Source organism: Carica papaya, chromosome 3 (assembly GCF_054855325.1).
Source record: "Carica papaya isolate Zhongbai chromosome 3, ASM5485532v1, whole genome shotgun sequence".
In the NCBI taxonomy this organism is placed as follows: Eukaryota; Viridiplantae; Streptophyta; class Magnoliopsida; order Brassicales; family Caricaceae; genus Carica; species Carica papaya.
This window is the reverse complement of record NC_142311.1, coordinates 13,439,510-13,467,321: the sequence shown is the minus strand read 5'-3', so window position 1 is coordinate 13,467,321 and position 27,812 is coordinate 13,439,510. Positions and strand designations below refer to the sequence as shown.

The 27,812-nt window shown below is 33.5% G+C and overlaps 4 protein-coding genes across 8 annotated transcripts in view; all 4 read left to right on the top strand.

Annotated features, from left to right (window-relative positions):
- The first annotated feature begins 360 nt into the window (after positions 1-360).
- Positions 361-2,190, top strand: LOC110821803 (uncharacterized). 2 transcript variants are annotated; one of them, XM_088215985.1, is made up of 3 exons: positions 361-1,074; positions 1,212-1,850; positions 1,962-2,190. In XM_088215985.1, the coding sequence occupies exons 1-3, from the start codon at positions 1,008-1,010 to the stop codon at positions 1,991-1,993; spliced, it is 738 nt and encodes a 245-aa protein (XP_088072111.1). In that variant the 5' UTR covers positions 361-1,007; the 3' UTR covers positions 1,994-2,190. The 2 variants fall into 2 exon arrangements, with proteins under 2 accessions (XP_088072111.1, XP_088072110.1); XM_088215984.1 differs by having other exon boundaries at positions 364-1,125.
- Positions 2,191-4,272: 2,082 nt separating this feature from the next.
- LOC110821823 (uncharacterized) lies at positions 4,273-5,451 on the top strand. The gene has a single exon (XM_022051773.2). It carries the CDS (start codon positions 4,320-4,322, stop codon positions 5,157-5,159), a length of 840 nt encoding a protein of 279 aa, XP_021907465.2. The 5' UTR covers positions 4,273-4,319; the 3' UTR covers positions 5,160-5,451.
- A 987-nt stretch (positions 5,452-6,438) lies between these two features.
- Positions 6,439-11,790, top strand: PAC1 (20S proteasome alpha subunit C1). Of its 4 annotated transcripts, none has more exons than XM_022051632.2 (3): positions 6,499-6,631; positions 10,641-10,687; positions 10,833-11,790. In XM_022051632.2, exon 3 carries the CDS (start codon positions 10,844-10,846, stop codon positions 11,594-11,596), a length of 753 nt encoding a protein of 250 aa, XP_021907324.2. In that variant the 5' UTR covers positions 6,499-6,631; positions 10,641-10,687; positions 10,833-10,843; the 3' UTR covers positions 11,597-11,790. The 4 variants fall into 4 exon arrangements, with proteins under 4 accessions (XP_021907323.2, XP_021907324.2, XP_021907326.2 ...); XM_022051634.2 differs by lacking the exon at positions 10,641-10,687 and adding an exon at positions 7,402-7,437 and having other exon boundaries at positions 6,509-6,631; XM_022051633.2 differs by lacking the exon at positions 6,499-6,631 and adding an exon at positions 10,326-10,531.
- A 430-nt stretch (positions 11,791-12,220) lies between these two features.
- LOC110821683 (isoprene synthase, chloroplastic-like) overlaps positions 12,221-27,812 on the top strand; it is a gene marked incomplete at its 5' end in the record, with an annotated part of 42,309 nt that continues 26,717 nt past the window's right edge. Inside the window, 3 exon segments of the mRNA XM_088216041.1 lie at positions 12,221-12,319; positions 12,406-12,661; positions 13,000-13,073. Of these exon segments, the coding sequence (XP_088072167.1) occupies positions 12,221-12,319; positions 12,406-12,661; positions 13,000-13,073 (429 nt within the window).

The window sequence follows — 27,812 nt, the reverse complement described above, 5'->3', positions numbered from 1 at the left end:
GATTAAGCTTTCTTTTCTTTTATTTCTATTAAATTATAGTTATCAATATTTCATCAAATAAATTGACAAATTCCTCTAATTGAAAGTCGCATTTTTGAATCTCACCGAGAATGTTGAACTTGTTATTTTGTGAATATATTATGTATTAGTAATGATTAATTTATAATATTTGATTCACTGACATTGGAAAATTATTTAATTAATATGGTGAGACTGCAATAATAAAGTTAGATTTAATGTTAATGAGTTTATTACGTTTAGGAGTGAAATGAATATTATGACAAAAAAAAAAATAATAGATCACCTGTAGGTTATATTTTTAACTAATAGAATTAATGTAATATTGTTGAATTCAAATACTTTAATATAACTAAGCAATTTCAACATCCTGATTTATAACCACAATGACAAATGGGAAATCTATACCCCAAGAAGATATGGTGAGAAAAAATTTTACCTGGTTATTCTGCATATATTTTCCTTAGGTACATTTATAAACACAACAGACAAATTGGTTTTGTTAGAGATGCCCTGTAAAACTTGGTCAAAATGATTTAAACAATATATCCGGCTGTGGTTTGATCCAAAATTCAGAATTTCTCCCACCCTAAAATAAATACATCTAGGACTTTGGACACTCAAGCTACAAACAGTACGGACTGGACAGTAGCCTATTAGTGTTATAAATCAGCAGAATGGGAAGTGAGACCTTTGAGTACGAAGCAAGTAAAATAAGAAGAAAAAAAAAAAAAAGTGCAGAAATTTCTATTTCTCTTCAGTCTTTCTACCAAGCCAAGCAAGCACATATTCCTAATAAGATGAACCAAGAATCAAACAAAATCTCCAGCAAATTAATACTCCCTCTTCCTCGCTACTTTAGCTAAAAAGAATTGCTAAACGAATCCACTTTTCACCCACCAAGTGTTCTTGCCTGTATTGCTTACTCAAACTGCCGGACAAATGCTGGTATATAAGATGGATGAAGTAAGAGGATCCACTTTGAAACTATGGTTGCTCCAATTAGATTACACAGCTCTTTTTTCTTTCCGGCAATGGAATCAAGAAGGATTCATAGTATGAATGCATTCATCTTTGTTTTTCATTTGTCAGCATCTATCATCACTGGTAATTGTAAAAGTTTTTGTTTAGTGCTTTTCTAACTCTGTGTTCAGTTTTTCTTACATGTTTTTTAGCTTCTCCTTCTCGTGCAGACGCAAGAAATTTTGCAGACTTGTTGGATTCTCAAGAACCCATTACTCATCCATGGCTGCACCCTTTAAACGCTGACTCGTATGGTTTAAGCTCTCCATTCTCTCTCCCACCATTTGAATCACTCTCACCACACCCATTACCCGAAAACACACCACCACCACCCTACGCCCCCAATTTTCATTTCCAGAGCCCACCTTCCAGACCCTCTGCTGGACCAACAATGTCGCCCGGTCCAAACCCACCCGACTACATAATCAACCCACCCATCACAATTCCCAACCCACCTGAATACATACCCAGCCCACCCAAGCGCACACCAAATCCACCCATTTACAAACCACCTGTAGTATACCCGGCGCCAATTCTGCCACCACCTCCGTCGCACGAGGTCCACCAGTTTGCCGTATGGTGCGTGGCGAAGCCTTCGGTGCCCGATCCAATAATCCAAGAGGCCATGGATTACGCGTGTGGATCGGGCGCAGATTGCAATTCTATTCAGCCCAATGGGCAATGTTTTCAGCCCAACACTTTGGTTTCACACGCTTCTTATGCCTTTAATAGCTACTGGCAGAGCAGAAAGGTGACCGGAGGTACCTGTGATTTTGGTGGGACCGCCATGCTTGTCGCCATTGATCCCAGTAAGTTCAAATCATGAAATGTCTGCATCTATCTTTTCTGGTTAATTATTTTATTTAATTATGTGATTATTTTACCTAATCAAAGATTTTCTTTTCAAACGTAATTGTCAGGTTCTTATGGATGCCAGTATATCTATACTTGATGATGCTAATGTATGCAAATCTTGAAAAGAAGCATATGACCCCAAACCCAATTTTAATGTCTGTTTACAGCTATGTATTATACAGAAATCAGTCAAGAATTTGAAGCTGCTCTTTTCATTTTCCTTATATTATATTCTGTAAAAAGGAAGGATTTTTGAGGTCTTCCATTTGTTTAAAACCCACCATTTACATTGAATTATTTGTTCGTAGTAATCAGGCAAATTAGTAATTAATCATATTTACTCCAGAAAATTTAAAATAATTAAATTCTTTTACTTGAAGAGTAATAATAGTAGATCGGAATCAGATCTAATTTTTTTATTTTCTGAAAGAAGATAAAACGAAGAATTCTTTGTTATAGTTTATTGCAAAAGTCCTACTAGAAAACAAAATATTTCAATTAGCCTTTGATCTAATTAGTGGAGATGAAGAAATAAGGAGGCAAATTGCATCCATCTTTATTGTGTCCGCTTCTGCTTAAATGTTTTTCGAGAACCTACAAATATCTAAGAACCCGACAAGATGAATAAATTAAAAAAAAAAAAAAAAAAAAAAGACAAAAGGTTGAATAATCCATATATTACTTACACTAATATATATTTATATAGATTATATCATAAAAGAAAAAAAATCTCTGCACAGTTTCAGCGGCACGTATATTCATATTTTACTGGCAATAATTTAATTTCTCGTACAAGCAGTCTCTTGGACGTGCATGGCCGACACGTTGGACTTATTAGGAAAAAGCCAATGACAGAACAATTTCTCTATTCAATAAAATATTTAGTGATATCCCTTCACTACCTGCAACCCAATATGCCCATATTCTTCATATTTTGGATATATACATATTTAAATTTTATTATATTTAAAATAAATATAAAAATTATTATTTATTTTATTTATTAATTTAAATTTAAATAAAATTTTATTTTTAATCCATATTTATTTTTATTTTTTAAAATAATATTATTAGTGAGAGTTTATTTTTTAATAAATTTACTTTATTTTTATCTTTTAAATAGTAGTACATTATTTTTTAAAAATTTAAATTTGATGTAAATTTATTTAAAAGTATTTTAAATTATTAATTTTTGAAGAAATAAAATTTATTTTTAATAGATTTAAACTTAAAAATTATAATTTAAACAAAAAAATAATTAAAAATTTACATTTCAAGTCTTTAAAAATTATTTTTATTGAATACATAATCTTTGTTTTTTGGTTTAAAATGATAACATTTTTGATAATCAACACCAAATGTTCATTCAATATAAGAAAATTTAAAAAATAAAATTTTGCATTCTTTATTTATACCTAAATATGCGATAAAAATTATCTTGATTCCACCACCAAAAAAAGGTAAATACTAAATTTGAACACCATAATTAACGGACTCTAATTTGTGATTATCTAAATCCTAATGTAAAATAAAAATTTAAAATTTATTAAAAAAAAAAATAAACAAAACTTGCTTAAAAGAAGACCACTTTCTTGCGAAGATTCTTTTACTACGGCGTTCATTATAAAAGTTAGAAAAAGAGCCAAACAGTAGATCACGGAAGAGTCACATGCAGCTTGGTCTGTCTTGTTCAATCACGGGCTCAAAATCTTCAAAACAAAACAAAAAAAAAAAAAAAGGCAAATCATCCAATTATTACCACAAATTCTTATCCAAGTTGCAGAAAATTGACAGTGAAACCCTAAATTTGCTCTAAACTTGTCACGAGGCGAGGCCTGGTCGGTAGCTTCGAGGATTTCTGTAATGGAGGCTATCGAGTCAATTAATCCAGACAAAAATATTCTTAATTTTTTCTTCACAAAAGAATTTATGACTCAGAAAATGCAGTGAGTCCGTAGATGGACATGTCAAAATCAAAGCCTGATTCACTGCATTTGTACAAGAGTAATTTGCTCAATTTTATTAAAAAAAATTAAATTATTTTCACAAAAGTTTAAATCTTTGAAATTAATGTCATCCCAGAATTATATTATTAGATTATTCTTAAAAGAATTAAGACTGTAGTAAATTTAACAAAAATTTAATTTTATTGATAACACAGAACACGTTATTTTATGAATATGTTATAGATTAATAATATATCTATCAAAATATTTGATTAATAGATCTAGTACTTAATAAGTTATATTTTTATTTTAATAAATTATTTAATTAAAATAGTTATAATAATGGATTAATATTTGAGGTGGTCTTTAATTTTAGAAGAAAGAAAATTGAGTTATTTAAAATTTTATTGGTCTATAAAAGGAGGTTAAATGTGAGAGAATAGGCCATAGGCATGTCATAATCCATCCATTGAGAGAATGGGGAAGAATGGTTTTGTCAACCACCTTGTAATTCTCTTGAACTTAGCAACTCTCTTCACTTCACTTGCTTGTCCCTACTGCCCATACCCAACTCCACCCAAACACCATCATCCCCCCAAGTTCCCACCTAAACACCCCCCGTTTGTCAAGCCACCGCCGCACACTAAACCACCAAAGCCCCCTGTCGTCAAGCCACCGCCGCACCCTAAGCCACCAAAGCCTCCAGTCGTCCACCCTCCCCCCCACATTAAGCCACCAAAGCCCCCAGTCAACCCACCCTACGTGCCAAAGCCCCCTGTTAACCCACCCTACGTGCCAAAGCCCCCTGTTAACCCACCCTACGTGCCAAAGCCCCCTGTTAACCCTCCCTACGTGCCAAAGCCCCCAGTCAACCCACCCTACGTGCCAAAGCCCCCTGTTAACCCTCCCTACGTGCCAAAGCCACCTCCCATTGTCCCCAAACCCCCCATCATAAACCCACCATTGCCACCCCCTTACCATCCAAGTCCCCCCATTGTCAATCCACCGCCTACTCCCACCCCGGAGACACCATGTCCGCCTCCGCCGCCGAAGCAAGAAACGTGCCCCATTGACACCCTCAAACTGGGCGCATGCGTTGATGTCTTGGGTGGCCTGGTGCATATTGGGATCGGCAGTAGTGCAAAGGACACGTGCTGTCCCGTGCTTCAGGGACTGGTGGATTTGGATGCTGCCCTTTGTCTCTGCACCACCATTAAGGCAAAGCTTCTTAATATCAGTATTATTTTACCCATTGCTCTTGAAGTTCTCATTGACTGCGGGAAGTATCCGCCGCCAGGATTCAAGTGCCCTGCTTGACTTGATCGATCATCATTTTGGTAGAACGACTTGAAGAACTCAAGAGATTAATCTATATATTTGTATCTTAATAAATGGCTTTTGTGCTTGTTTTGAGGGTGTTTGGATCAAGTTTCCAGGAAAAAGAAGCTTCAGCTTCCGTGAATCATCTTTTTATTTGTAACTTTGTAGAGTTCATATTTCTCTTTTAAACCCAGTTAGACAGAAAAACATGTTTCAAGGTTTGATATTACCAAAAACTGTGTCATTTTCTTTCTGATCATTATAAATGAGAATTTCCTCCTTTGATTAATGTATGGAGTGCGCATATATGTGTGTGTGTGTGTGTATGTATGTATGTATGGATGTATTTGTAGTACTCTTGGGTACTATACCATATAAAATAAATATGAAATCCACATTAATTAAATTTTGTATGTCTGAACTGTTACACTTAAAAAAAATGGTTTAAATTTTTAATCATGACGTTAATCATCCCTTAACTGCTGAGGTTAATGGGGTACTTAATCGCCTCAAACTTAGTGGGATCGTAGCATTCGTAAGTTCATTGTTGAAGTTGACTCTCCCTGTGCCCGCACAGCATCTGCCTCACCGTAGATCTGGAAATACAATTTAAGGTTATGCTCGCTCTTGATTGAAAAATCTAGATATTTCATATTCATAGAGACTACAATTCTTATGCCGATCATCTTGCTTTGCGGGCACATGATTTTTCTGTGGGATACATTTCTTTTACCTATGCTCCGAATTAGCACAACCACTTACCATATGTAGACCATGGGTCGTCTCTTTCAGTTCTAGGTTTTCTTTCTCATTCGTAAGAAAAAAACTAAGTTTTAGAATTTACTTTCAAACAATATCAACATGCATATTGCATTTTCAGTTACTATTTATAAAATATTGAAACTAGAATTTTATTATAAACAATATATATATATATATATTTTTTTTTTGAATAAATATAAAAAATAGACAGGCCAGACGATGAGCGGCCTTTCTACAGATGGGCCGTCAGACCCAAGCTTTAGCAAATTAGCGCGGCCCAATATAGGGGCAGTCTGGCTCGAACTTCGTTTGCAAGCCTTATGGATCGGGTTTGGATTGGTCCATTAGCTACTATTAATATTTAATTTATTTTATTGATATATTATATTTTAAAAAACTTTTATTATTATTTCCACAATTTTACTGATTTTATTATTATTTATTATTTATTTAACAATTAAGCTTGGCTACTGAATTTATTATTTATTTATTTAACAATTAGCCCATGAGGAAGATCTCAATTTTTGGATTGGGCCGAGAGCTTCGATTCATTAACTTCTAAAGGAAATGTGAAAAGAAAATAAAATCATTATTTATAAGCGTCAACAATTTTCTTGAAGAACAAGTCTAGTACACTCGCAGCTGAAATATAATCCCTGTAGCTTCTTAGACGGAGCATTAGCTGCTTTGGTGAGAATAATTTACAGGTGAGTTAGATCCTGCATTTATCCGTTCTTGTTTCGTCGACTTTATCATCGCTATTGTTGTTCTTGTTGTTGTTTTGATTTTCTTTTTTGAAATTTCTGTTGCATTTTTGTTTATGAGATTTCTATTTTGTGAGAAAATGGAGTGGAATAGTTTCTGGAAGATCAGGGTTTCTGAAAGATCCAAGAGTTTTTGCTCCTTGGTTAGTGACACCATTTTTCTTCTTTGGAAAATCGAAACCCTAATGGCTTCTATCATCATATCTTCTCCATCAAGGGAAATTAGCACGCCCTGTCATCTTTCTCCCTTCTTAACTGATTTGACTAAGCAAATTATAGCATATAAGTACAATCCTCTGTTTTTTTTAAAAAAAATTATTTTTTTTACCTATGTTGCTATGCAGCTATGACAGGTCCTTGATTTCCTAGATGATGAAAGCAGATTCGGGGGGTTTTTTTTTTTCATTTCTATATGCTGATTCTGATAACATGAAATATCTTTCTATATTTTAGCTTAATTCTATTGTTTATGTGGTTTTATGACCATATATTTGCGTGCGCGTATATACACCAATACATACATACATATATATATATATATATATATGTATGTATCCGTACATACCCTTACGTGAATGTAGATCGAGTATGTTGATTACCTGAACAGATATGCCCTCTCTGTGTGCTGGATCTTTTTTTGCTCCTTACATCTGCTTTCTTTACTTTGGTTCTATCTTTTCCCCTAAAGTTTCTGCGGTTTTCTGTTAGCGTAGGTACCATCTCATATATGTATATGTACACACCCGACGGTAGGCTACGTCTTTCTTTGCGGCTTTCTGGTCTAAGTACCAGATAACGTTTTTGTATGCTATTTTATACAATGCTTTTGAGTTAGATTTAAACTTCATCTTGTGCATATTTACTTCTCTGGTTTGCTTTTCGCTTCTGAATTTAATGGTGTATAACTGTGTAAAACATGTTTTCACACATACATACATATATATGTAAATATATCCTTATGCAGTTATATGTCTTGGGTCATAAACATGTATTTGCATCTTTTTTTCTCAGTTTTATTATATTTTTATGTACCCAGACATGTTATTATTAATTCTAAAATTCTGTTTGTATTGTATAGCCACCCATGTTCTTCTTTTAATCATGTTTTAACTGCTTGTTGTTTCAATACTTTAAACAATTGATCTTTCATATCTTGTTGTGTTTGTAGACAGATGTTCTGTCCAAGGCACTTAACACTTTGGTTATTGCATCTGATTTTACTTATTTTATCACTATTTATATGCTATATTTTCATTGCAGTTGTTCCCTTTCTTTTCAATCTTTTTACTTGCTGTTTGACTTTGTTCATGAGGGATTCTATTTCTCCTTGAGTCCAAACTGGTGAAACCAAAAGAATAGCTTTGTGTATTTGAAATGAGTGTCTAGGTTTCAAGTTTTCTTTTTTTTTTCTTTCTTTTTAATTACCACTGCATGGTTAGCTCTTGGGTGATTTTCAGCCCAAAATCGGTTTCATTATATTTATTAGTTCGTCTTTAGATCTTCTGTTTAGCTATTGTTTTCCTTTTGCTCTTGAGATGCTTGGTTCAAGTTCTATGGTCCTCTCAATTCCTTTTTGTTTTTTACAGCCACCATCGTTAATATATTGCTATTTCATACATAAGCTACGGGGTGTTGCTTTAGCTTTTGCTAGCTTGTTAGAATTGCGTTCTACTACATCTACATTTCTATTTTCTACTGTTTATCACTCTTTTGCAAGTCTTCTCTTTCCTGAGTCTTTAGAACATAGATAGCAAGTACCTCGCGTTGTTATTTAGCCTATACCATCAAGAGGGTTCCGGCATATACCTCAAAGGGCCAGTGGTATTGCATGATTCTTGGATAGCCTCACCTTGTCTTGAGTCAACAATGAGGATTTACTACCTTTGTGCATTTCCTTGGAGTTCCTAAATTCATGAGAATTCATTTCCTTCATGCAATTTGTCCAAGTTCCTTACTCAGTTTGAAAATTAGGCCGTACGTAATTTGTATGAAAACCTTTAGTGGAGGCAATTTGATTGCCATCTAGGAGGATCTTGTTTCCTGGTAGAAGATATTCTGTGTTTTAACTCTGCTGATGATATTTTATGTCTCACAAGTTATTAGTATCCGTAGCATTGTCTTGTTACTGCTCCTCTACTGTTTATTCTGTTTAATTTTCAGTGATTTTAGAGCTTGGTTATGGGGTTAACTAAGGGAGCTGTGATTATTTTGGAGCAAGTTACTCTTGTTTTCTGCTAATGGAGGCAATTTGATTGTTATCTAGGAAGATTTCATTTCCTGTTAGAGGATTTTCTGTGTTCTGCTTATCATATTTTAAGTCTCACAAGTTATTAGTACTCATAACATTGTCTTGTTACTGCTTTGCTACTGTTTATTCTGTATAGTCTTTAGACTCTCTAGAGCTTGGTTATGAGGTTAACTGAAGGAGGCTTGATTATTTTGGAGGCAGTTGTTCTGGTTTTCTGCTAATATGAAAGAAGTGTGAAGAATTACATGGGGAAGATGATGGCTTGTAATGAAGTTAGCAGTTCTTGTTTCTTAAACAATAAATTTTTTTATCTAATAATCAGTTTTAATGTGCTTCACATTACATCAAAAGTATGAAGGGATAAACAGTTTGTTTGTGAACACATGCAGCAGCAGTTTTTTCCAAGAGATTTGTCCATTGAGATTGTGTCTTTGGAAGAATAAACCATAGAACAAGAATAAACCAACCAGGTTCTACTCGTAGCCCATTATTATTGTGTATGACACACAGTTGGCTGAAATTTGCTTTCTAGCTACTAAGGAGAGTATTTTTTTTAAAAAAAAAAACTTATTGAACAGTGTGATTGTGGTAAGCTTAGTGGCTTGTACCGTCTAGGGACATTATAGAACAAGAAAAACATATATCCCTAAATGTAGTATGTTAGGAGATTGCCTTTTACAACAATTTTAATGGTAGAACGAGTATCTGCACCTGTACAATTCGATTTGCAAGTGTGGTTAATATTATGGAATAAGTTATGAACTACTTTCTTCTCTTTTTACATCTAGAAATGACTACTTTTTTTTAATGATGGTTCAGGTATTTGCACCTGTACAATTCGCATTGCAAGTGTGGTTAATATTGTGAAATAAGTTATGAACTACTTTGTTCTTCTTGCTTCTAGAATGACTAATTCTAATCTCTCTTTCTCTTGCATCTAGAATGATTAATTTTAATCTCTCTTTCTCTTGCATCTAGAATCCCTATTCTTTCTTTAGTTTCTTTGTTGACTAAAAAATCTCTCCTACGTCTAATGGTTGAGAGAAATTTGGCCATTTCTAGTTCACAATGCCCTTGGACCGATCCAAGCTGTGGCTCTAAAGGGCCTATGGAGAGATTCGGAACTCTGGTTTCTTGGTGTTTCATTCACTTGGTTTTTGTAATTTTAGCATATTTGTTCCTTAATTCCTGTTACATAGAATCGCGACTTCTTGTTCTAAACCTTGTATATTTTGTTAAAGGTCATTCTATTGTTTATGAAGAACATTTTGGGACCTCGAGGACATTTTGGCTCATTTAATCTTGTTTTCTCTCTCTTGTACATGGTGCTACCTCCTTGGTTCCCTTGCTTATAATTTCCTTTTGGCATTCAAAATGGTTTGCTAGGTGGAGTAGTTGTTGGAGTAAGGAATTTGCTGCCCCCTTGCATTATCATTGAAGTGGGGCTTGGGTTTTCGTTGTTAAAAACCTTGAAAATCACACTATTGAATTTTCATGAGCTTGTGTTAATGTTTGGTCTGTGGTGGTGCGACATCTCATTTTCCTGGCTATGAATAACAAGGGTCTGGGAGTTCAAAGTAGAAGGTGACCTTAAGGTTGCTTATCTTTCTTAAAAAGTTGTTTAAATAATAAATATTCATTTCTTGTGAAGATTTCAACCCTAATTCTCATGCTAATTTCATGTTTTCTTTTAAAATTTTTTAGTGAGGAAAGAAGCTCGAATTATGCATATTAGCTGGAGGTTAACTTAGGTTGTATGATCCCCTGAAAACGTCAAGACTTTCTAATCTTCAGTCTCATGTTTTCTTGGATCCTTTCACTAGTTCCAAACTTCTATGATATTTTCTATTCCTACTGATGCATACTTCCGTTCCTTTTTCTCTTATGATCAATTAGGGTAATCAAATATGTCCCGAAGATATGATAGCCGTACAACAATCTTCTCCCCAGAAGGTCGCCTATACCAAGTTGAATACGCCATGGAGGCCATAGGAAATGCTGGTTCTGCTATTGGAATACTAGCAAAAGATGGTGTTGTTTTGGTCGGTGAAAAGAAGGTTACATCCAAACTCTTGCAAACCTCAACATCCACCGAGAAGATGTACAAGATCGATGATCATGTTGCTTGTGCTGTTGCTGGAATAATGTCTGATGCCAACATCCTAATCAACACGGCTAGGGTCCAAGCCCAACGCTACACCTATGCCTACCAAGAGCCAATGCCCGTCGAGCAGCTAGTTCAATCTCTCTGTGACACCAAGCAAGGATATACTCAGTTTGGTGGTCTGCGTCCCTTTGGCGTTTCTTTTCTCTTTGCTGGATGGGACAAAAACTATGGCTTCCAACTGTATATGACCGATCCCAGTGGAAACTACAGTGGATGGAAAGCTGCAGCCATTGGAGCAAACAATGCAGCTGCACAATCAATGCTTAAACAGGACTACAAGGATGATATGACAAGGGAGGAGGCGGTTCAGCTTTCATTGAAGGTCCTTAGCAAGACCATGGACAGCACGAGTCTTACTGGTGAAAAGCTTGAGTTGGCCGAGGTGTTTCTCACTCCAGCTGGGCAGGTGAAGTATCAGGTTTGCCCTCCTGATTCTCTCAACAAGTTGCTTGTGAAGTCTGGAGTGACCCAGTCTGCTGCTGAAACCTCTTAAGATTGTCCTATGCTATTTCTAATGCCAACAATAGGAAATCTATTCTTCTGATGCTTTGTAGCCAAATAGAATTGCAAATGCTTTGTGTTGAAATACTAGAGAATGATGTTATTCTTGAATATTGATCTTTGAAAGTTTCTGTTTGTCCTAGTTTCTTCCAAGTAGCAATGGAATTTGTTTGTGTTTGATACAAATCTTTTATATTTTAGTTACTTGATATATAAAATATAATCATAGCTTTGATCTTCAATATCGTAATATTTGAAATATCAGTAAGTAAATAACAATTTTTACATCCATGTTTCTGGATTTGGTGAACACACGTGGGAAGTTCCAGAAGGCCAAACCAAACTTATTACCTCCTCAAAAATCATTATCGCAGAGCATTCCAGGCTTCCATCTCAATTCTCAAAAAGTTTTCCATCTTTTTTTTGCTCGTGGAGAGTATCCCAGATGATCAAAACTACGGTGTTTTGGAATTAATGGCAAGCAAAGTTCTGCGTACAATGCCCCAATGCCCTTCCTCCTTGGCTCCAAAACTGACCAATTACAGCCTTCCTTACACTACACAAAATAAAAAATGTCTACATGTTTGTAAGACTCGCTGTTCGTTGACTGCGCCGGCACTTCGCTGTTGACTTGAAAACAACAGTAACTGCTAATTACCAACCCAACACGTGGAGCCATAAGCTCTTGCAGTCATTAACCTCCTCTCACCAGCCGGTAACTACAATATTTACTCTCTTTTTTCTTTTCTAATTTATTTTTCATTTAATTTCTATGTTAATTTACTATAACACGAAGTGTAGGTTGAAGTCTATAAAGAAAGGACGTGGAAGTTAGAGGAGCAAGTGAGGTGCATGATGATCAACGATGAAGGTGCAGATCTGTGGGAGAGACTTCAACTGATTGATGACATTGAACGGCTAGGATTAGGCTACCGTCTCGAGAAGGATATGGCAAAAGTTCTCAGATAAGATTTATCAAGAATTTCATACAAGAATTTACATTTAACTGCTCTTTACTTTAGACTCCTTAGACAACATGGCTATCAAGTCTTCCAAGGTACGTCACTATATATATAAAATAATTATCAAATATTATATTTCATTATAAAGATTGAATTTTTAAATTTGTGGTTATCATTATAAATTTTCTAGAACAAATATATATATATAGAGAGAGATATACATATTAATACAATTATCAAAATTTTAAATATATGAACCATAATTTATAAACTATAATTTATTAATTTTTATATTGATAATTTTTTTAATTTAACAGAGTACTTAATACATATTAAGTATTATATTTTATTATATAAATTCATCAAATTAAAATATTAAAAAAAATAAATAAATAAAATTAAATTTACGATGTACCAATACACGTGTGTTTAGCATTTTTTTTTTTTAAAAAAAAAAATGATAGTTTCAAGTCAAGTGTATACGAGGATGTGAAGAAAATTTTGAGCCTCTATTAAGCTTCCTATTTGGAATATAAAGGAGAAAACATCTTGGACAAGGCTAAGGAATTCACAAGAAATCATATAAGGAAAGTTAGGGAAGAAGAAGACATGGACAAAATGATTGTCAAAGAAGTAAATCATGCGATAGAAACTCCATTAAACCGCAGGATGAAAAGGCTGGAAGCTCGATGGAGTACTGAAGCTTATGGTAAAAAACATGATGCAAAATCAGAATTACTTCAACTCGCTTCTCTGGATTTCAATATGAAGCAGTTAATCTTTCCAAAGATATTTGGGAGACATGTCAAAGTTAGATATATTAATTATGATACTCTAATTCTAATGATTTAAACTGAATTGTCAATGATTAGAAAATTATTGTAATTCCTAAGTGTACCTAAATATATATATATATATATATTTGTGTTTAGATGGTGGACTAATTTAGAGATGTCAAATAAATTGAGTTTTGCAAGAGTTAGATTAATGAAATGCTTCTTTTGGTCCCTTGGAATACAATATATATATATATACATATATATATATTCGTATAAAATTAATTAAATAAGCAAATTAATGCTGGAAATTATCATGTTTTAATAAAATCCTCAAAGTAAAACGAATCCAGATGGTCAAATACTAACCGAGTGTTTCCTAACTTTGAACTTGTGATAATTTGATTTCAGATGGGATGTGAAGAATGTTGAAAACCTTCCTGATTACATGAAGTTGTTTTTCCCAGTACTCTACAACACCAGCAATGGTGTGGTTAATGAAATTCTCAAGGAGAAAGGAGAAATTGTTCTTCCTTATCTCACAAAAGCGGTAACTATCCCACGTGAACTCAATTTATTTTAATCAAAAATACTTTCATTTTCTGAAACCAATAACTTATATGGGTGTATATACATGTGTAACGCGTTCTTACCAGAAGCGAAATGGAGTTACAAAAACTCTACACCCAGATTTGAAGACTACTTGGAAAATGGCATGGATGTCATCGTCAGGACCACTTTACTGGTTCATTCTAACTTTTTTGTAACTCCAGATTTTTCCACACTTTACTGGCCATCTAGTAGAATTATAATATATCCATAACATAACGTGCAGTAGTACAATCTGATTTATTTATATTTAAAATTTATATTACAGTTTAAAAATTAAATTTAAAATATATTTGACAGTAAATTTTTAAATTAAAATTTTTTAAAAATACAAATATTTTATGCGTATTAATACCAAAATTAACTTTTATTATTCAATTTTTTGATCAACAGAATAGATGAACAATATGAGTTCAAATTTTCTCATAAAATTTTAACAAAAAAATTCTCTAATTTTTTTGTTTTAGTGTGCGGCTAATTTCTCAACTCGTCTGTGTATATTGGACTCTCCCTTTAGACGTCCAAATCTATTTGGATTGATCTACCTCTTTTTTTTTCTTTTTTATTTACATATATATATGTTTTTTATTTAATTATTATTATTTAATAAAACAATTTTATAAATCAATTTAATTTTAAATTAAATTTTATAATAATCTCAATTATTATAATAACTACACATTATATTATTACACTATTAATATAATAACTCAAAAATATAAATATTAATTTTCTATTTCAAAAATAAAAAAATTAATTTGTCTCTAATATTAATTATATTTTTAGTACTAATAAAGAATATAATAATATTATATTTAGACCAAAAATTTTATTTATTTGATTAAATTAAAATTTTTAATTTAATTCTCAAATAATTAATCTATTTAGTGAAAGTCAAAACACTCATTAGTGTGCGACTCCATAGGTTTAATACTAAACCGATAGCAAATTGGTCAAACTAATTTCCTAATTAAGGTTAACATTTAGCAACACTCTTCAACGACCGGATAACATAAAATGTACAATTACTCGTAAGAAACTGCTAAAGAAAGATGTAATATTTCATTCTGTCATTATTGCTCTGGATTAACCATAGGATATGGTTTATCTTTCAAATTTCAATAGGTAATTGACTATGCTACATGTCAATTATAATTGATTAATGAATGATATAAGAAAATATTTTTTTCTTTCATTCAACTGCCCTGACCAAGGTCTTAATTTACTCGTTATAATAAATGACAGCATAGAGCTTAAACTTATTATCAAAGTTGATAGATTCTATCTTGATCAATCATTAATTCTACAAGTTTTTAATCACACTCAATATCCTTCAACTACAGTTATATGACTATAAGTGTTCAGAATCAAAATATAATAAATGACTTATAAATTATTATGATGATTTCAGATATAAGAAAATTCTTATGTCTCATCAAAATAAGAGAATACTCTACTGACAGTTTAAGGTAATATTAACCATTAAAAATTCTTAATTGGGTCGACTAAATTATTATATTTCCATATGCATCATTTATATATGTGATTTAATTAATAAGATCAACTAATTTTTATCTTATAAAGACTATTACATGTATATTAGTCTTACCGGATTATTAGTATTATATTTTGATGATCTAATGACTAATAACATTTTAAATTAAATCATAGAAGATTTTACTCTCATTATCAAGATCTCTATTTTGATGTAAAACTTATAAATTAATCAAGAACTTTATTACAAAAATTAAACGATAAGATAATAAAAATACTATTGTCATATATTAAAATAAATTGTCAAATAATAATGTATTTAATATATTATACGAATAATTGGATCGTGAGCATAATACTTATATCCCCAACAATCTCCCACTTGCACTAGATCTAATTTTTCATGTACTTCATTCCTAACTTCCCGTTATGTTGGTCAAACTCCTTTGCACTAAGAGCCTTAGTGAACAGGTCATCTGCATTATCATTTCCATTAACTTTTTGAATTTTAACGTCTCTACGTTCAATGATTTCTCTAATCAAGTGGTTGGACTTTTGATGTGATCTCAGCTCCTTTGCTTAAATGATCGCTCCAATATTGTCACACAATAATGGAACTGGACCTTCTATTGAAGGAACCACACCAAATTTAGTTAAGAACTTCATCCAAACAGCTTCCTTAGCAGTTTAACTTGTTGCTATATATTTTGTTTCGGTCACTGAATCAGCTACCGTAGTTTGTTTAGAACTTTTCTAACTCACTGCATCACCATTTAAAGTGAAAACATAACCAGATATAGATTTGCTATCATCTTTGTCTGAAGCAAAACTTGCATCAACATAACCTTCTACTTTTAACTCAGATTCTCCATAAATGAGGAATTAATCTTTAGTTCTTCTCAAGTACTTAGGACTAGTCTTTACCACTTTTCAATATTCCTCACTAGGATTTGTCTGATATCGGCTAGTCACTCCTAGTGCATAAGCCACATCAGGACGTGTACATGTCATGATATATATGATAGCTCTCACTGCGTTAGCATACGAGACTCTATCAATTCTTTCTCTCTCTTCAGAGGTCTTAGTACAATTCTCTCTACTTAGAGTAATTCTATTGTCTATCGGTAGATAGCTTCTTTTAGAATTTTTTATATTAAACCTCTTTAGAATGGTGTCAATGTACATAGATTGGGAAAGTTCAAGCAACTAAGCAACTTCTTATATTTATATCTATAGATCATTATTCCTAATATATAAGCTGTTTCTCCCAAGTCTTTTACAGAGAACTGTTCAGATAGCCAAATCTTAGTATTTTGTAATACTGGTATGTCATTCTCAGTGAGTAATATATCATCTACATACAGTACTAAAAAATAATCATTCTCCCACTAACCTTTTTGTACACACAAGGTTTCTCTTCGCATCTAACAAAATTGAACTTTTTAATTATTTTGTTAAAATGAATATTCTAACTCCGAGATGCTTACTTTAATCCATAAATAAATATATGTAGCTTACAGACTTTATCATGATCAGATGGGGATATGAAACCTTCAAGTTGTGTCATATACACATCCTCTTCCAACTCACCATTTATAAAAACTGTTTTCATATCCATTTGCCATATCTCATAATCATAGTATGCAGCTGCAGCAAGTAGAATCCGAATTGATTTGAGTATTGCTACAGGGAAAAATGTTTCGTCATAATCGATTTCCTCTTTTTGACGATACCTTTTAGCAATAAGACAGGCTTTATAAGTCTCCACCTTTCTGTTTGCTCCAATCTTTTTTTTAGAAACCCATTTATAACCAATAGGTTTTATATCCTTTGAAGTTTCAACCAAAGTCCAAACTTTATTGACCTTTATGAATTCCATTTCAGATTCCATGGCCTTTATCCATTTCTCATAATCAGAACTAGCCTTTTCATAGGTCTTGGGGTCATTATCATCATGATTAATCTCATTTGTTACATTATCTTGCACTAAAAGATTTAACTTGTTTGGTGCACGACATTGTCTACTAGACCTTCTAAGAGGTTTGTGTACAACTTGTTCACTTTGTACTAGATTAGGTCACTGCTTAATATGATTTTGAACAGGTTCACTAACTGGTCCGTGAACAATACTTGTTTCTTGAACCTCAACCATTAGAGATGACAACTTCCTTATCATCTTCAAAATATCTAATAAAGGTTGCTCAACATATTTCTCACGATCCTCTTCTTTTATTGAGTCATTAGTTTCTTAAACTTTATCAAGTTCAATTCTTTCACCATAATTTCCTTCAAAAAGAAATTGCCTTTCCGAAAAGGTTGCTCCCTTGGCCACAAACACTTTATGGTCAGATGAGTGATAGAAATAATATTCCATTATTTATTTAGGATACCTAATGAATCTTCACTTATCAAATCTTGAGTCAAGCTTATCAGTTTGTAATCTTTTAACATAAGCTGGACAACCCTAAACTTTAATGTGCTTAAGGCTCAGTTTATATCCTTTCTATATCTCATATAGTGTTGTAGAGACTGACTTAGTGGGTACTTTATTTAACAAATATGCTATAATTTCTAAAGCATATCCCCATAAATTAATTGAAAGATCTGTAAACCCCATCATTGATATCACAATATCTAATAAGGTTCAATTTCTTTTTTCGAACACACCATTATGTTGTGGTGTTCTAGGAGGGGTCCATTATGAGAGAATCTCATTCTCTTTGAGATATCCAGTAAAATCATCACTAAGATATTCTTCTTTTCTATCAAACTTTAGCACTTTAATGCTTTTGCTAATCTGTTTCTCAACTTCACTATGGAATCTTTTAAACATTTTAAAAGACTCAGATTTATATTTTATAAGATACACAAATTCATATCTTGACATATCATCAGTGAAGGTGATAAAGTAAGAATATCATCCTTTGACTTGAGTTTTCATGGGAACACAAACATCAGTATGAATTAGTTCCAATAATTCAGAAGCTCTTTCTCCACTTCCAACAAATGGAGATTTGGTCAATTTTTCTTTGAGACAAAATTCACAAGTTGGATATGATTCATAATCATATTTGTTAAGGTAACTTTACTTGTACAACTTGCTTATTCTTTTCTCTCCAATATGACCAAGCTTATAATGCCAAAGATATATATAATTTACTTGATAATCTCTTTTTCTCTTAAGACTAAAAATATGCAAAACTAAGTTTTCATTCATATCAGGTAAGACATAAATACCATGAGGGAGATAACCATTTGCATATAAATCATCACCATGATAAATAAAGCAAACTCCATTATTCAAAATAATTCGAAAACCATGTTGGTCCAAAAAAATTATTGATATTATGTTTGAAATAAATTTAGGAACATAATAACAATCTTCCAACAAAAGTATTTTGCCCGTAGGCATCCTAAGAGAAATTAATCCTACAACTAGGGTTGTAACTTTTGCACCATTCCCAACTTGAAGATTAAGTTCTCCTTTCTTCAATCTTCTGTTAATCTGTAGTTTCTACAACGTATTCAAAATGTTAAAATGACTACTGGTATCTAATACCATATATACGGATTAATAGAAGTTAAAGAAATCATGAAAACACTTTTCATTAAGGTCTTACCTTGTTTCTTATCTTTCAGAGATGCAAGATACTCCTTACAGTTTCTCTTCCAATGCCCTTTCTTCTTGCAGAAGGAATATTTAGCATCAGATTGGTCAGTTTTTGCCTTACCTTTAGGTTTGGTCACACCACCCTTAGGTGCAGCAGACTTCTTGTGTTTTTTCTTACCCTCACATTTCTTCTTAGATGAGTTGCTAACTAACATATCAGTTCCTTTCTTTTTCTTAGATGCAATTTAATTCCCGTAATCAATCAACATATTGAGCATTTCATAAAGATCACAATCCATTTTATTCATGTTGAAATTAATAATAAATTGGGAAAAAACTCAGGTAGTGACTACAAGATCAAATATTGAGAAAGTATTTCACCTTGGATTCAAACAAAGACTTAGATAATTGGTACCTAGTTGTCCTACTTTGTGCACCATACATCTTCTTAAGATGGTCGATGATTGCACTGGGATCCATATCCTCATGTTTCCTCTCGAGTTTAGAACTCATAGAAGAAAGAATAATGCACTTGACGGTAAGACAATCTGTCAAGTATTTTTGAAAATCCTTAACTACCTCAACATCATCTCAGGCGGGGTCTCTTTAATAGACTTATCGATCATATCAATAAGCTTTTCATGCATGAGAACAATTCTCAAATTTCGGTACCATTCATCAAAATTTGGTCCAACCAACTTGTTGGCATCAAGTATATCACGTAGTGATATAACAGACATATTGAGAAATCTAAAATTAAGAAATCTAAAATTAAGAAAAGAAAATGCAATAATATAAGAATACATTTACATATATTATAAAGAAATAGACTTTTATCTAAATGATATTTTCACTAAATAAATCAAACAATTTTAAGAAATATATATTTCAATTTAGTGGAATAAAGGAATCCTCTAATAATATGAATGAGCCCCTTGATAGTCAAGTCGATTTTCAAAGATATTTTAAAGGTAGGTAGTCTTACTAATTGTATTCCTATATAACTTTCATAAATTGCTCTATACCAAATAATCTCTTTGTAACACCCCGTCTATCACTATACTAAAATAATTTAAAAACTCTATTTATTAGGGAATTTAGCCGCCTTAAATTTAAATTAATTTATAATGTTCTCGAGATCTGTGATTTTAATATATTTTATTTTAATTTTTATTTATTTATTAATTTTATTATTATTTTATTTTATATCAAAAGAAAAATTTACAAAAAAAAATTAAAAAACGGCAAAACGGGAGAAAACCTACTCCTGGGAAAAATCTCACAAGAAAACGGATGCCCGTGCGGGTTCTGGGCACTGTGCGAGCGCACATGCATGCACAGCGGCTGTAGAGCATGCACACAATGTGCACGTCCCATCCGTATGCCAGCACGCATGGGTTGTTTGCACAGCACGCATGACACGGGGTCAGGACATGGGCGTGCATCTTGTCGCACGCAAGCAATCCGTCCGCCCGTCACTTTGCGCATGGACTGATGCCGCATACTATGCGCGCATCGTCCACGCAGCAGACCTACGCATACAGGCCCTCTGCACCTGTTGCTTGCACGCAATAAGCCTGCGTGCGCTGCGCCAAGTGCACCTAGGCCCTATGCACAAGGTAGCAGGCCTCTACGCCTGCAGGCTAGCCTGCAGTGCATTGGCCGGGCTCTTCCACCTTGGGCAGTGCTCCGTCGCTGCCTTGGGCGGTGCGCCACCGCCGTCAGTGGAGGAAAATTTCCTTCCTCGTTTTTCATGCCAAAATTTTTTTCACCTCTCTCTTCACTGAATTTCGCCACTTTGTACGAATTCAACGATTCTAAAATATTATAAATTGCCCTCCCCCTTCCCTTTCTCTCCACTCTTCCATTTCTTCCATTTTTCAAAAGTTTAAAGAGAGATAGTAACTTAGTGAGAGAAGAAGAGAAAGAAAGAAAAAAATGGTGAAGACGAAAACATCGAGATTTCGGTAAAGAATCAAGTATTACATTTGACGTCTTAAGGAGTATTTTTAGATAAGTAAATTTAATATGATAATTATTTTGCATGTTTTGCATGCCTCTTTATTCAAATGAGTTGAATTGTTTTGCTTTTCAAGCATGCTGTGTGATTTACTGACACTTGATGAATTGTATGTAATAAATGTAATATGTAGTTCGTGATAATAAAAGTAAAATAAAAGAAAAAGAAAACGAAAAAAGTGGGATGAAGCTTGTATGGTCCGAAGTGTATCTTTATTGACATGCATATTGCATCAAGTGTCTCGTTAACTTTTTTATCTCTGAGGGATATCTATTCTCCTTACCCTTCGGGGTATCTGTTTTTTCCTCCCCTATCTAGTCTTGAAAGAAGTAAGAGGACTGCTTTTAGTGGATGATGGCGTGTCCTCTGACAAGAGTGGTATCGCATTATCTGTAGGGGTCACCCGTGGTTAAGTAATATCGTGACTATAGATTATCTGTTAAGACCACTATAGTTGATACGACCGTGGTCATAGATCGTACCATGGTTTGGCTAGTCGGAAGTGGATCTGAGTAAATTGTCGTATCTATATCTGATCTAGTCATTCCACTGGGTTAGTTGGAAATTTGTATCTGTATTTGCTCTCAAAGATAAAAGTTTGTAACAACTTCACGAAGCATGACACGAAAAATCTGTGCATTTCATGATTTATTTGATTTTCTCTATTATTTTGCATGATATATGTATATTTGATTTTCTGTGTTAACGTACTATTTTGATATTCAAATAAATGGTTTTTTCTAATAATCAATTAGGTAAATAAGGAAACTAAATGGTAAGATAAAATAACAAACATTCGAAATCTTACGATGTTAATTTAATACTATTTTTCGTACTGAGCATATGGAACTCACTCTTTTCTTTCCCCTCCCCTCCCCCCCTCAGAGGAGGAATAAAATAAGGAACCGCAGGTAAACCTACTCTTAGAAGTCTATGAGGATCCCGTGGATCCACAGACCACACTCTGATGAATTCCAGTAGCATAGTGAAAGAAATGGCTCTTATGTTTTGTATTTTGTTGCCACTTCTGGTGTTAGTGATGTATGTATTTGGAATATTATATATATATGTAAGGAATTTATTAAGGTCTGATTCTGCTATATAAATATTATCATGCACTCATTATTCTAAATCTATATCTCACATCCATTTGCCTTAGTTTGCACCTAAAATGTCACAGGTGGTACAGAGCCAGAATATCGCGGAACAAATCTCTTACACTGAGGCCTAGGATAGATAAATCGTCTAAAGTACCTAGGAAAGATAAATATCCTATTTTGAAAGATTAAACCTCCAACTCGTGTCTTCCTTTCTTTTGTGGGAATGACACATAGAAGACCATCTGTATAACGTACTGAACAACCTGAAGCCCCGGATTATTTGACCATGACTGAATTTGTAAAACTTTTTCGAGTTGTTCAAGGATTAACTACAGCCGTGGGACAAAACCAGGCCAACTTTTATCCACCCTCTGCCTTGTGTTTCAAAACCCAGATCGGTCTATCTCCCATAATATAGCAGAGTTTAAGAAACTTAACCCCTCACACTTTAAAGGTGGCCCTGATCCTTTAGTAGTCGAAGCATGCATCCTACAAATAGAAAAGTTATTCTCTGTACTAGACCTGACCAAAGAACAAAAAGTTCCTCTTGCAGCCTTTATGTTAAACGGTGAAGCCAAATACTGGTGGAGACATAAGAAAAAGTCCTGCTTACCCCTACTACCTGGGAAGTTTTCATGGATGCTTTCTTTGATAATTTTTTTCCTACTTATGTTCGGGAAAAAAAGAGGAAGAATTCCAAGACCTCCACCAAGGAAGCTTGTCTGTAGGCCAATATGCTACCCGATTTATTCAACTGTTTAGATTTGCCCCTTTATCCCCGAAAGTCAAAAAGTAAGAAGTTTCTCAAGGGCCTTCGTGCCGATATTTATAACCGGGTCGCGATGCTGAGACCCAACTCATATGCAGAGGTGCTTGAACATGCCCAGTTGGCTGAAGATCTTATCTCGGCTAAACACCAACGTTTTGCTCTAGTTCAAGCTCAAGAATAGTCCCAAGCTTAGAAAGAGATTATCTGACCCAGTAAGTAAAATCTCATACAAACAAACTAGAATTGCCCTACTTCCTGCCTTGCCCCCATCTACAGCCCCACTTGCCCGAACTAACCAACCTTGTCAACATTTTGGTCACTCGCATGGAGACCTACCATGCCAACATATCAATCATGTCTGCTATCGGTGCGAAAGCACCCAACACCTTATAAAAGACTGCCCTCAGTGACCGAATGATGTAGCCCGACCCATAGCACAAGATCGAGTATACCATTTAGATGAAACAGAAGTCCTTCCTGCTCCTGTTCTCATCTCGGGTGTACTTTCTATTCATAATGTTCCAGCCAAAGCTTTGATTGATACTGGTTCAAGATATTCTTTTATTTCCCGTGCATTTGTTGATAACCTAGAATTGAGATCAAATGCTTTAGGAAAAATGCTAGTAGTGGAAACTCCCTCTAAGGGACTACTAGAGGCTCATTGCGGATATAAGCATTGTAAGATAAAAACTTCAGGGATATAAGTATATATAAACTTGATACTATTAGATTTTGTAGGATTTGATATAATATTAGAAATAGATTTGTTGAAAAATTATAGAGCTATAATAGATTATGAAAGTAAAATTGTAACTTTATGATCCCTGAAAAAGAAATAAAAGTTGTTATCATTTTTTTAACAATTGAATGAACAGGAATATGGACGTTAATCCTGCTGTGTGTTCCATACCCATTGTTTGCAATTTTCCTGATATCTGTTCCATCAAACTCGCTGGTCTACCTCCCCCACGTGATGCGGAACTCCAAGATCCTTGCTTGAACCTTAAAACTCTTCAATCGGTTTAGAACAGAATTTAGATCTCAAGTAAAAAAGAAATAAATTTGTTCAATCACCCAAATGATAGAAGTTAAATAGAACCCAAGAAAGATAAATGATATCCCTTGAACCCAATCCAAACAAGCACCAAGAACAATTGAAATAGGAAATCAAAATTGAATACAAGTGATAACAATTGTATTCTAAATCAATACTTTGTGCATAAAGTGAAAAGAGAGCCAAAACGCTCTTAACTCAATTCTGAAATATTTGATTACTACTCTTTATATCCACAAAGAAGAGTTCTTTTAGTATTTATAGCCAAATAAATCAATGATAAGTTACAACACAATAGCTACAATTGTAACTCCCACAATAACTAGACTAATTATGTGATAATTACAATTGTAAGTCCAACAACAACTAGGCTAATTATAGACATGTAATTGTTATATGACTCTTTGTAACTCCAATCTTCTAAACTAACACCACTAATTGTTTGTGACACCATATAGTTATGGGCTCATTCTTGTAATAACACTAAGACAAGACTTAAGCCTAAATGAGTTACACTTGATTATATGGGCTTAATTAACTCAAACTAAAACAAAATAATCCAAAATACTTAAAACAACTTAACTAATCTAGCCCATACATAAGTCTTATTCACCAATTACTAATAAGACTCAAATAAGCCCAAATTATCCCAAATCATTTAAACCTAAGTAAAGTTACGAATTTGGGCTATTCAAAAAGCTCATATTTAAACTTTCCATAATTGGCCAGCTCATCATCCACATGTTTTTGAGTGAAAACTTGGAGTAACTTTTTAAGCTTCTTTGCCTTTGATCTTGTTACTGGTCCGCTGAAACTTTTTAGGTTTGGAACTCTATTTATGTTTAAGTCATTTGAAATTTGCTCCGAGTCATCTTTTTATGCTCTTTGAGTATCTTAAGTGTTTTTAGCTTTGTTTGCATCATTCCCCCTCCCCTCAAAAGGATTCGTTCTCGAATCAATTCATGCATCAATTTTAAAAGGGGATAAATCAGATATGTTAAATATAGTTGAAACACTATACTCACCTGGTAGGTCCACTTTGTAGGCATTTTCATTGATTTTGACTATGATTTGAAATGGATCATCCCCACGAGCATCCAACTTAGATTTCCGTTTTGATGAAAATTGTTCCTTGCGCAAATGAACCCACACCGAATCTCCAAGTTCAAATGAAATCTCATGCGTTCCTTTATTGACATGGGATACTACTTGTTCATTTTTCTTTTCAATGTTCTGCCTTGTTTTTGCATGAATTGCTTTAACCATTTTTGCTTTCTTATGTCCATCCAAATTAGAAATGTCACTTATAAGAATAAGCAACAAATCAATTGGAGTTAAGGGATTAAAACCATACACAATTTCAAAAGGAGAAAACCTAGTAGAAGAATATATACTCCGATTATAAGCAAATTCAACAACTGGTAGCATATCTTCTCAAGTTTTAACATTCCTTACAATTAAAGCACGTAATAATGTACCAAGTATTTTATTCACTACTTCAGTTTGATCATCCATTTGTGGATGTGAAGTAGTAGAAAATAAAAGTTTGGTCCCAAATTTAGACCACAAAACTCGTCAAAAGTGGCTTAAAAACTTAACATCCCTATCGGACACAATGGTTTAGGAATGCCATGCATTCTAACAACTTCGCAAAAAAACAAATCCGTTATATGTGTGGTATCATTTGTTTTGTGACATAGTATAAAGTGTGCCATCTTAGAAAAACAATCAACAAAAATAAATATTGAGTCTCGACCTTTTCTAGTCCTAGGCAAACCCAATAAAAAGTCCATAAAAATATCAACCAAAAGATGTGTAGGAATGGGTAATGGCATATATAATCCATGTGGTTGAACTCTAAACTTAACTTGCCTACATGAGATGTACGGCGCACAAATTTTCTCAACATAAAAATGTTCATGTAAAATGCTCAAAGTTTTGTCAATCCCAAAATGTCCAATTAAACCACCACTATGTGCTTCACGAACAAGGAACTCCCTAATAGAACTATTTGGCACACATAATTTTTTCTTTTTAAATAGAAAACCATCATGCCTATAAAATTCTTTAAATGCCACATGTTCACAAGCCACATAAACATTTAAAAAATCACTATCATGCACATACAATTCTTTGAAATGCTGAAATCCCAACAACTTTATAGAAAGAGTAGAGATAAGACTGTACCTTTTTAAAAGCGCATCAGCTACCATATTTTTTTTTCGTTACTTATATTGGATCACATATGGGAAGGACTCTATGAATTCTATTATTTTACCTATGGTTTATTAAGCTTGCCTTGCCTTTTTAAATGCCTCAAAGATTCATGATCAGTGTGAATCACAAATTCTTTTAATAATAAATAATGCTAACATGTCTCTAATGCTCTTACCAAAGCATAAAACTCTTTGTCATAGGTGAAATAATTTAATTGTGCACCATTGAGCTTCTCACTGAAGTAAGTAATGAGTCTTTTATCCTGCATAAGAACAGCACCTATCCCAAGCTCAGAGGTATCACATTCAATTTCAAAAGTTAAATCAAAATTAGGCAATCTTAATAAAGTGCATTACATAATTTTTCTTTCAATAAGGAAAATGCATGTTCTTGTTCTTTTCCCCAAACAAACTCCCTATCTTTTTTCATGATTTCAGTTAAAGGGGCAGCAACGGTGCTAAAGTCTTTTACAAATCTTCTATAGAAACTTGTCAAACCAGAAAAACTACGCACCTCACTTACACTTTTAGGTGTCGGCCACTCTTGAATAGCCTTTATCTTTTCACTATCTACCTCGATTCCTTTTGCACTCACGATATATTCTAAGAAAATGATGTGATCAATGCAAAATATATATTTCTTCATGTTAACATAGTTGAAACTTGTGCAATGTGTTAAACACTAGCCTCAAATGCATGTCATGTTCATCAATAGATTTGCTATAAACAAGAATGTTATCAAAGTAGACAAGCACAAACTTTTCAATAAATTCACGTAAAATATGGTTTATTAAATGTATGAAAGTACTTGGCACATTAGTTAAGCCAAATGGCATAACCAACCACTCATATAACCCTTGTTTTGTTTTAAAAGCAGTTTTCCATTCATCTCCTAGTTTCATTCTTATTTGGTGATAACTACTTTTAAGATCAATTTTAGAAAAAACACAAGCATCATGCAACTCATCTAACATATCATCAAGTTGAGGTATTGGGTGTCAATATTTCACTGTTATTTTGTTGACGACTCTAAAATCAACACACATGTGCCAACTACCATCTTTTTTGGGTACTAATAAGACGGGCATTGCGCATGGGCTTAAACTTTCTCGAATGTGCCCCTTTTGTAAGAGCTCATCCACTTACCTTTGAAGCTCTTTGGTCTCCTCGAGATTGTTCCTATAGGCTGGTCTATTTGGTATGACAGCCCCGAGAATGAAGTCAATTTGATGCTTAATCCCTCTTAAAGTGGTAAACCTTGAGGTAGATCATCGAGAAAGACATCGCTAAATTCCTGCAAAACTTCAACCACAACACTTGGTAAAGAAGGGTCAAGTTCATTAGTTGAGAAACAAGCTTTCTTGTACATGAGTACAATCATTGGCTTGTTAGAAAATAAAATTTTTCTCACATCTCTCATTTTAGCATAAAAGCTCATTTTTTTTCCCTCATTCTTTTATATGGTCGAATGTACCTCTTTTTTTTTTTCCTTTTGATCTTCATTTTTCCACTCTAATTTTCTCTCACTCTTTTTTTTTTCTTTTTTTCTTTTTCTTTTCTTTTTCTCTCGACCTCTCTTTGTGCGAGTTCATCATGGG

What these genes read in the sequence shown, in the direction of transcription:
- PAC1 (XM_022051631.2), top strand. Translation starts at nt 10,844, where the DNA reads ATGTCCCGAAGATATGATAGCCGTACAACAATCTTCTCCCCAGAAGGT.
- LOC110821803 (XM_088215984.1), top strand. Translation starts at nt 1,008, where the DNA reads ATGGTTGCTCCAATTAGATTACACAGCTCTTTTTTCTTTCCGGCAATG. An exon ending in GTCAGCATCTATCATCACTG is followed by an intron (nt 1,126 to 1,211) that starts GTAATTGTAAAA and finishes CTTCTCGTGCAG; the next exon opens with ACGCAAGAAATTTTGCAGAC. An exon ending in GCTTGTCGCCATTGATCCCA is followed by an intron (nt 1,851 to 1,961) that starts GTAAGTTCAAAT and finishes CGTAATTGTCAG; the next exon opens with GTTCTTATGGATGCCAGTAT.
- LOC110821823 (XM_022051773.2), top strand. Translation starts at nt 4,320, where the DNA reads ATGGGGAAGAATGGTTTTGTCAACCACCTTGTAATTCTCTTGAACTTA.